Source organism: Bradysia coprophila, unplaced genomic scaffold (genome assembly GCF_014529535.1).
Source record: "Bradysia coprophila strain Holo2 unplaced genomic scaffold, BU_Bcop_v1 contig_138, whole genome shotgun sequence".
NCBI classification, from domain to species: domain Eukaryota; kingdom Metazoa; phylum Arthropoda; class Insecta; order Diptera; family Sciaridae; genus Bradysia; species Bradysia coprophila.
The window spans coordinates 2,399,289-2,409,477 of record NW_023503409.1 but is presented as its reverse complement, the minus strand read 5'-3'; the positions used below and the strand labels follow the sequence as shown (position 1 = coordinate 2,409,477).

General features: G+C 33.5%; 1 protein-coding gene across 1 annotated transcript; it reads left to right on the top strand.

The window, feature by feature from the left end:
• The first annotated feature begins 4,006 nt into the window (after positions 1-4,006).
• On the top strand, positions 4,007-9,372 carry LOC119073609 (transcription factor AP-1). The gene is made up of 3 exons (XM_037179185.1): positions 4,007-5,172; positions 6,928-7,096; positions 8,527-9,372. Exons 1-3 carry the CDS (start codon positions 4,912-4,914, stop codon positions 8,886-8,888), a joined length of 792 nt encoding a protein of 263 aa, XP_037035080.1. The 5' UTR covers positions 4,007-4,911; the 3' UTR covers positions 8,889-9,372.
• The last annotated feature ends 817 nt before the right edge of the window (positions 9,373-10,189 follow it).

The window sequence follows — 10,189 nt, the reverse complement described above, 5'->3', positions numbered from 1 at the left end:
TGAAGCTAACAAGTTGGAATTACCAAACAAAAAGTAAATATTTTTGCGCTAAAATGCAAGGTTACGAATACGAAAATAAACTCTTTTTTACAAGAAGCAATTTGAACGAATGCCAACAAATTCTACACTTGATTTTCTTGAATATTATACACAATTTGCTCTCTTTATCTATCGCACATCGGAAAAAAAGATCACAGTGTGTGAAAATCCAACCAATTTCCTTTCGTTCGTTTAGTTATTTTTTTCGGTTTTTCCAATATAGTTTGCGGGAAAATATTCTTTGTGTTCCAAAACTGTGAATAAAAAAAAAATTGGTTCTCGTAATCGACCCATTTTGCTTGCACTCTGGCATACATATAGTTGAAGCTATGGTGATAGAGTGGCTACTAAATTGATGACATTGCTTTTCATAAACGCAAAAATTTACAAGAGACGTACATATAACATTTGCGATTATATAATCAGTTCAACACAGTGGTTCTACGTATAGCACGAGTACTTTTGTGATAAGAAATGGATCGAAAGAGAAAATTTAATGTAAGTATAACGATAGCTCAACCATCAATACGTCTAGAAACGTTAGTTTGGCGCCAAATAACCTTCGTTGGATACTTTACTTTTTAGTTTAGCAATTTGCTTTCGGTATGTCGTAAATATTATCTCTGGATACCCTAGTTATAAAATGTGTTTCGAAGTTTATTGCTCTCGCTTTCACTGAGATAACTTTTATGTCGAATGTATTGTAAAATGAAACATGCGTTGCAGCTGGAAAAATCAGAAAAATGACACATAAATAATACTTTCGCGAGGACGATGTAGCTTCTTTTGTTACTGTAAAGTCCACTTTACATGGTAGAGCAAGCGAACGTTCAGTTGCTCGATATTATAAAACTGTTTATATAACTAGAAGGTGAAGTGGTATCTTCGTCGTAAAGAGAAGTAATCTTAAAAATGGAACAGAAATTTAAGATTTTGTCCAGTATGTCAGTATTGAAAATCAAACTACCATTCTGAAACCAACCGAGTTTTCCAACGTCTGTCAAATATATAATTTGTAAATGACTATCCATGGAAGAGCATTGCTTAACCATTGATTTATTTACTAAAAACTTGTTTCACCTGCAGAGATTTCGATTTTATCTGTATTAAAGTTTGATGCTACGAGAGGATCGTGGTGATAGCACCTGAAATAGAAATTTGCGTCGAAAGTCAAATATTTGACTGCTAATTTATTTTACTGTGCAAACTGTGCCTGAGTAAAAATGTTGTCCAGTGAGATATACCAACAGAAATATTCATTTAACTGCTTCATTGCTCTCACAGTCTCTCACTGCAATTTACCTTTTTTGATTACCTAGCTCTGTAGGTATATATGCGAAAAACTATCGAAAAGTAAGGAAGATCTTTTAAATAATATTACGTGTTCACATTCGAGCTTAGAACTCTTTACGCCATACTTCAATTTAGACCTTGAGCTAGAGATTTAACATCAAACCAAATTGTGCGAAGTGATTAAAATTTAGAAATGAAAATGAAAGAAATTCCATATAATTCCTGTAATCTCAAATTATTATAAAAAAGCTAAAAAGGGAATTATGGAAAAGAATCAGCAACTTTTCTTTGGATAAGAATCTCCTACTGTACTTATCAAAATTTTGGTTTACTCATGTTTTTAATCAAATTTTTGATAGGGGTAGAGTGAATCAAAACCACTGAGTCACGAGATTAGTTTATAATCTTAACCTGTCGCATATTAACAGTTTTACTGTTAAAAGTATTACTTTATTTGATAGAATGATTTCAGAGATTGATTTCAGAAATCTTTTACTTCATTTGTTTTAAACATGCTTTTAACTATAAAAAAACCTCATTTGTCCGAGCTTGTCATTTAATATTGCTGTTGTGGTTGATAATTTGTAAATTCTTTGACTTCTTTTGATCGTCAGATTTTCCATGGATTCAAACAAAATCGTCAGCTTCCTCTTTGCTGTAAAAGATCCGAATAACCTTCTAAACCTCAACCTCTAAAAAGACACTTAAAGTACAGAATCAGTGCTTAATATTGCAGAGGTGGTATAGACGTAGACATCCCAGAAAACTAGCTATTATTTATATCATAAACAGTAAGTCAAGTGCGATACAATTCTTGGGAATTTGTTTTTATTTACTTGTAAAACTGTATGAGTCATCGCGGTTATAGCTTTTGGATTAATAAAGTATGTAGATATACGCACATGTTATACACGTATGATAGTAGATTTCGCTGAAACTTGTCCGCATACAACAATACTGTTAAACACAACCACATGATCTAAAAGATATGATGTGTACAATATATACCCTACATTTCGTACAGAAATCGACTTGCAGAGTCAAAAAAATAATCAACGAAAACAACTAAATGTAACATATATTTTGATTACAATATTGTAGTAGGGGCGGCAGGGCAGAAAGATGATAGAATAGGTGTTTGCTGTAACAATGATGTTAAATCATAGCACTGAACCAAGCACTGAACAGATTTTTCAAGTGGGGCCTGTGTATTCAACCCTTCTATGCTGTCAGTATAAAAGATGAGAGTTGCTGATGAACTATATTTTGGACGCACATGCGGTAGTTGTTGGCTATGGGGAAATGTAAGAACACTTTTTGACGAGTTCATTTTACGTTACGATTTAGTAACGGACTAAATTCAACAGTAGAACTCACCCACAGCCAGCGCGAGGCTATTAGACTAAAAATATTGAAAGGATTTTTGAAAAGACTTGAATGAACAAAATAACAGAGTTGAAATGCCTACCAAGAGGTATGTACTGAAAGTAGCTGAAATGCCTATAAATTTAAGCTGAAATGTCTACGAATAAACTCTTAAGAATTCACAGCCAAAATACTTACAATAAAAAAGCAAACAAGAATTCACAGGTAAAATGTCTACAAATTCAAAGTAAAATATCTACAAATCCAAAGGCAAAACGTCTACAAACTGAGTTACTCAAAGGCAAAATTTCTACAAATTCAAACGAAAAACGTCTCCGAATTCAAAGAGTCAACAGCTAAAATTCTTACAAATCCAAAAACCAACAGAGCAATAAATAATAGAAAGGGCAGCGCCCAATGAACGTCAACACAAGGTTTGGTCGAAAGTCAAACTTTGTATGTGCGGAGGACATAGCGATTTGTATGAACAGACCATACCTGGTTTATACTTTCACTGGCAGCGCCGGGTTTTTTTACGTTACGATTTCTATCGAAGTAAGTTTTGTTCAAGGAACAGAATTTTGAAAATGTGTATGAAAGGAAAGCGAAACGTCAAGTAAATGACAAGTTGTCATTGACAAATGTCAAAATATGTATGTCGTCTTTCCATTTATTTTTGGATTTTGTGTTACACATTCATATCGAAAGCTAAATCAGTGAAATTTTGTTGGTAAAAGAAACCCAGAAACAGACACATAGTGACAATAAATTATAAAGGTATGGCTTGTATTTGCAAATAAAATTTTCCCGTTTCTGCCTTAGCCTACGCATTATCAATTTAAGTGAACTAGAAAAGTGTATAAAATTTCCAATTTCTGTAAGTGAGGTTACGCGTTATTTCGTATGTTGAACCCGATTTTGTGAAATTTACGTACACATGGGTAACGCATAAATAGATGATATAAGCTTACGACGGCAGATTACCTATAAGTTAGGACGGCAGATTTGAGGATGAAATAAACAAAATCGCTGTGTGCTCCGCTCCATACAATATTCTGACATTCGACCATACCTTATGTATTGATTCATTGAATAAATTACCATTGTTCAAACATTTCTATCACACATAGAATACCCTTACTATTATAACTTCATCATTCACAAAATTTTGTTCTTTTCAACATGAAATTATCAACGAATTCTAGTATATTCGCTGTTTCGGTTCCCCTCCAGTCGAATTTCAACCAATAACAACGGCTCATTTTGAAATGACGATACTTCTGTCCAATGGCGTCCGATTGAGAGTGACGTGACATGCTATTTTTAGACAGAATGAGTCACGAGTAAAAGGTACAAGATTGAAAATTTTACATTCATTACATTAAATGTACTCGGTCAGATAACATAGTCCTCTGAAATTTGTAGATTGAAATATTTTATTATTGTGTACATACGTGAAGCTTCTTGACGGGATTTAAAATCGCGGACTGTCGAACAGCAAAAGGAAAATTTAATCAACAAACAATGAAATTAATAATTTTGTGAATGTGCCTGCAACGCAATTCGTCTTAAAGAAACTAAAGTCTTCGTTTATCTGTGTTTGAAGTGAAACAAGTAAAGCCTCGCCTGTTTTTCGTCGTAGTTTATCAGAAGTCGCAATAATAATCAAGTTCAGGCTTATCACAGTTTTTTGAGGAATTCAACAGCCTCAGTAGTGTGGATAAAAATTTCAAATGAAATTAATACAAATACATCGAAACTTGGTTTACGATAAATTAAAACAATAAAATTCTTTGTCACATCGTGCACGTACATGTATATATTGAAGTATCATTGTGAAATTGTTTTTTTCTGCTGTTAATTCAAGGATTTGTCGAAACAAACAACAGTAAAGTGACCTTAAAATAAGAAAGAGAATATGGTGTTTGAGAACCAGACGTATTCCTCAAAAAGTGGTTTTTGTTATTTGTGATTTTATTCGTCAATAAACGCAGTTGTTTACGCAACACACACATACAGTTTGGGACGTTTAACAAAAATTCAAGTTGAATTCGAGGGGGTTTACACGTGAACATTTTGTGTTTTTTTTTTTAATTCAACGAAAACAAACATAAAAGTTGTACATGACTAATCTGTTGTTGACACAAATTTGAAAGAGAACCGAAAATACTTTTCGCATAATTTCCATAAACTAGATAAAAAAATTACAGTAAAATGCGTGATAATCCAAACAACATGGATTCGTTTTATGATGAAGAGAATGCTACGTTCAACAGCCAGAACGGTTTAAAGAGACCTTTGACGCTGGATTTAAATGGAAAACAACAGACAACAAAACGGTCACGATTCAATCCAAACGTTTTGAATTCGCCGGATTTGCAAATGTTGAAAATGGCATCGCCTGAACTGGAAAAGTTCATCATGGCCAACAATACGTTGCAAACGCCAACACCTAGTTTAGTTTATCCAACAAAGGTAAAAGTTTCGGTTAATTTGAATTACCATCTTTCCGTTTATTGTAGTGAAGTCGTGATAGCTCTGATGCTGTCATGTTGTGATTGTAGATCTATACAATTTACAGGCGTTTCAGCAGCTACAAATATGTTTTTGACTTCAATGACTTCATAGATAGAAAAGGAAACACTTGTCCATAGAATTACATTTAAGAGATGTCATTGTTCGCTTAGTCAAAAATAATGTTATTTGTACTTCAGTTCAATTCGTAAAAACTTATTTACTTTACTAGTGAGGTAATGTGGCCTTTCCCTCACTAGTGAAGACCCTTTCCTTCGCTCGTAAAGTAAAACGCCTTACTTTACACGTGAAATAATTTGATATCTCGTATCACGATGAGTTAAAGTACCTCGGGCTGAAGCTCTCGGATACTTTTACTCATCTGGATACGAGATATCAAATTATTTCACTGGTATAGTAATGTACTATTACTTGACCGCTAAACATTACAAACTTTCAATTGCCCACCATTGAATCTGTTTATTACTACAACAGCGTGGTATTTCAACCGACAATTCTTCTTCTTAATAACACTGCCATATAAATTCAAAACAGGAAGACTGTAAGGAGGGCCCTTTCATTTGAAATAAAATGAACCTAAAGTAAAGACAAAAATGAAACAAAGCCAAAGACTAGAAAAGGGTGTAAGTACACCGAAGTTGGTTCAATGTTGACATCATTACCAAACCGAACAATTTGAAAAAAGAAAGAAAATTATTCCCTTTGACCGACTTTACCTATTTCGGTGTGTCGAAACGAGGTGTAATTCGTGGAAATTCTTAATCACCTCCGGTGAACCAAACATTTCGTGTGGAAAATTTTAATTTTTTGTCAAAAATTGGGGGAGATTATTGAAAATCCAAATTGTTTTCTAATCTTTTGAAATGTTGCAGCTGCTTAATGTCGTCTTAACACTAATATTACATCTAAGATTTCAGTGCGATAACATTTCCAAATGTTTATTTTACAATAATATTTTACTGCTCAATTTGCATAGACTTCGTGAAATCTATTTACTTTACCTTAATATATACGACGCCTTCACTGTAATGTAAACGTGCGATATGTTAACAAAATTGAATGCAATAAACATTCAGGTGGTTGTTATGTCTGTATGGCCGTAGTTTCAGGAATTGAAAATATCCATCCTTTCTTAACAGCCTCTGATTGTGGTAATTGTCTTCCATTTCAATTTACTAAATTTTTCAACGAAATAATAAGGAAACGAGGAAGCTTAAGGTTGAATGATAACAAATTTTAATGAGTGAAAATACGAAAGTTTGTGGCATATTACTGAACCATGTCCCATTTCCTTTCTTTATATTGATTTGGTTGTTCTCGTATTGATTCTAAACCCAAAAATTGTAACTGGCAAATAGAACGAAGGTCTGTGTTTCATCATCTTAAAACGGACTCTAAGTTTACCTAGCGAATTGAATACATTGAGTGGAATTTATATCACCTAAAGAGTGAAACCTTAAGCGAACCGGAACAAAATCCCACTGAAAGATCTATTTAAAAGTTCAGTACCATAATGTCCAACGAAGCTAGTTTTACAATTTATTAACTCAAACGTGTAATGGTTCATTGTTAACTGTGGTGCACACACCTTACTATACTATTATATTTCGAGAAAGAATAAAAAACTATTTCGATTTCCGTTTGCTTTTTCGTCTGTAACTGTATTTATTAACATGTTAATTATCATTGTTTTAGGTTACCACAGAGCAGGAACTGTATGCCAAAGGTTTTGTAGACGCTTTGAATAATTTACGAAATTGTGATAATAGCCAACAACAAGTAACTGTTCCAGCCGAGCCCACACCCTCAACAATTTCAGGTGGAATTGGAATGAGTGGCGGATCGATAACGTACACAAATTTAGGTATGTGTTCAAGACAAATTTACGATTAATTTTTATTTAGTGTAGGTCCTTTGTTCATTGTTCGTCTTCCCCATTCTTATTTTATGATTAAATTATAATTCTTAATCGTTCTTAACCCGCATTCGACCATTGCATTTAATAAAGACATACAAAATGTTGACCTTTTTTGTACGGTCACCACATATCCAAACTACACATTCAATGTGACTTTAACTGTTTAAGGGGGTCAATCATATGGGAAACAAAATAATTTTTTTTCTTTCGCGTTGACATCGTTTACACTCTTCAGCACACCCACAACAAATTTTAAGCAAATGAAAAATATTCGGTGAATATTTGGTTGTATAAAAGATTTTTGTTTAAGTAAAAGCAGCAACAAAACAAATGTATTCGTAAAATGAATAAATGGCAACAATCACATTCATTAGTGTGCACATATATATTAGAGCTAGGTATATTTGTTCAGCCGAAGGTTGCAAAATTTACGAGAAAAAACTGGTTTTCTCATACCTGGTTCGGTTGCAAATTAACGCATTTACGTTACGTTTAACATTTTCGACAATGTGCTAGTATCAACATAATGACTAAATATATTGAACCTTACATTTGTCGTAATGTTCAACCTTTGGACCCCAATGTCTGAGAGAATTCACTGTTTACCATTTTCATTACACCTTACACCATTGACTGATGTGGAAAAGAGTTACAACTGGGAAAACGATGAAAACTAATGGAACATGTAAACCGAGTAGCAAAAATCGAATTTCGCTAATTGATTAAAGTACAGTAAGAATTGGAGTGAGTCGGCCAGTATTAGTATTCCTTAAAATTTTGAAAACATTTAGCTGTGATCCTTCGTCACAAGTATGGTCTGAAAATTAGATTGTCCCCATAGCTGATATGAACACGTTTTATTCCACGAAGATTTGACCAATGATAATTCGTCTAAGCCGTGACGTACTTTAAAGATATGTAAGCAAGTTTTTTTTAGAAATCTTTCAAAAATAATTCCTTTAACGCAAAAGTTGGCTATGGCTTCTTCTATATGAACATTTTGTTCGAACAAAATGAACACCCATTTCGATATCTTTCCTTATCTTAAGCATTCAGCGGAACAAACTGTTTTCAGTAATCGTTTTTATCTTTCCACTCAGAGGCGTTGACGCCGGGAGGCATCAATAATATTACATTTCGGCAAAATAATTTTTTTTATTGATTGTTGTGAAGTCCTATGTGAAATCACTTTGAAGGCAATCAGCTGTAAAATTCAATTTCTAGAAAAATGTTTGAATGATTCTGTCTATATCTTGATCTCTGAAATGAATTGGAAGATGTCAATGTCACAGTAACGCTTCCATGACATCCATGAACAAAGTAAAACAAATAATTATTGCCAACAAAGTAATGAACGGAAATTCATTTATTTTTAGACGATTCCTACCCACAAGTCACAATCAAAGACGAACCACAAACCGTGCCAAATTCCCCACCACTTAGTCCAATCGACATGGAATCGCAAGAGAAAATCAAATTGGAACGAAAGCGGCAACGGAACCGTGTGGCCGCATCCAAATGTCGCAAGCGAAAGCTGGAACGAATATCGAAATTGGAGGACAAAGTGAAGGATCTGAAAGGTGAAAATCTCGAACTGGGCAGTGTGGTGAAACAGTTGAAGGAGCACGTATTCACGTTGAAACAACAGGTTATCGATCACATACGAACGGGTTGCAATATTCCCGTCTACAATAGTATGCAAATGTTTAAGGGCAATGAGGAAAGTGATATCAAGTGATCCGTTTTTTGTTTGTTTTGTTAATCGTTAAGTGACATTAAGTTAAAAAGAGACACACCATTCATGATAATTTGTCGGCGCGCACAATTCTATTATAGTAACAAACAGTGCCGTGAAATTCACGTAAAGTTTTTCAAAAATTTTATGGAAATTCTTTTTGAATAAAATTTTATATTCCCAAGCTACGAAGCACCAACTTATGCTAATTAATAATTAAACAAGAGTAAGCGTCAAAAAGAAAAGAAGAAATTAAACAAACAAAAGCAAAATATAGAAATTCAATGCCTCATTAAAGTTTTCACGAATAAAATGAACCGAACGTACCAGGAAAACGTTCGAACCAATTTGTGGAAATGCCTTAAAAAATGTAAATCTAAGTTTTATATAATATAACATTAGCAAAGATTTTCTTTATTGTACAATGATCGTAAGTTAAAGTATAAAAATTGTGTCATTTCCATTTAACGTTTTTAATAAAAAAAAAATTGAAAAATTTCATGTTGATAACTTCTAGTCTATAGTTTTTAGATTAATGTTAAAAATTCTTATTAAACAATTTAAAGTCGGCTATTCGCATAATGAAAGTATAGTTTGTAGCAGACGAACGAGAGTATACTTGACTAAAAGTCTAGAGTGAAGACAGGCGAAACAAAATTACTTCGAACAAACGAACCGAACAAACGAGAATGACATAATTTCAGCTCACTTATCGAATTTCGGTATTCAACTAACGTTTCTCGATTGATGATGCTGATTCATCATTGGTGATTGGCGAAAGATATTGACCGAGTGACTTAAAACCCTCAAGTAACTTGAGCCAGGTTTCTTTACTCTAGCTGAGTTTGTACAGATTTGATTTGATTAGATCTGAGTATTACAAATACTTTCTCCAACATAAAATGTTGGTTGACGTGCAGTAAGAGGTGGATAGTATTCATAAATAGGATCGTTGAGATTCCCCTCAAAAATCTTCTTTTTATAGAATTTTGATTACGGTTTGTTCAAAGTGAAATTATTAAGTAAATTGAATTCAATTGAATTTAAAGGTAGGGTATGTCACTGCTGTTGACCGTATTTATTGAAATATCGATTCCTTCATGACTTCTTCAACACATTTTATGAATGCTGCCCTCTTGTCAATTTGTAATTCAACCGTAAGTCATTTAGAGAAACCAAAGTCATAATTGTCGACCCCTATCCTGTTTTTCGAAAATTAGTAATTCCAGTAACTTGCTCGACAGTGGCCGTTGAAGATTCAGAAATATAGTAATTCAATGAGTTTCTGAAAGATCAGTGTGGCG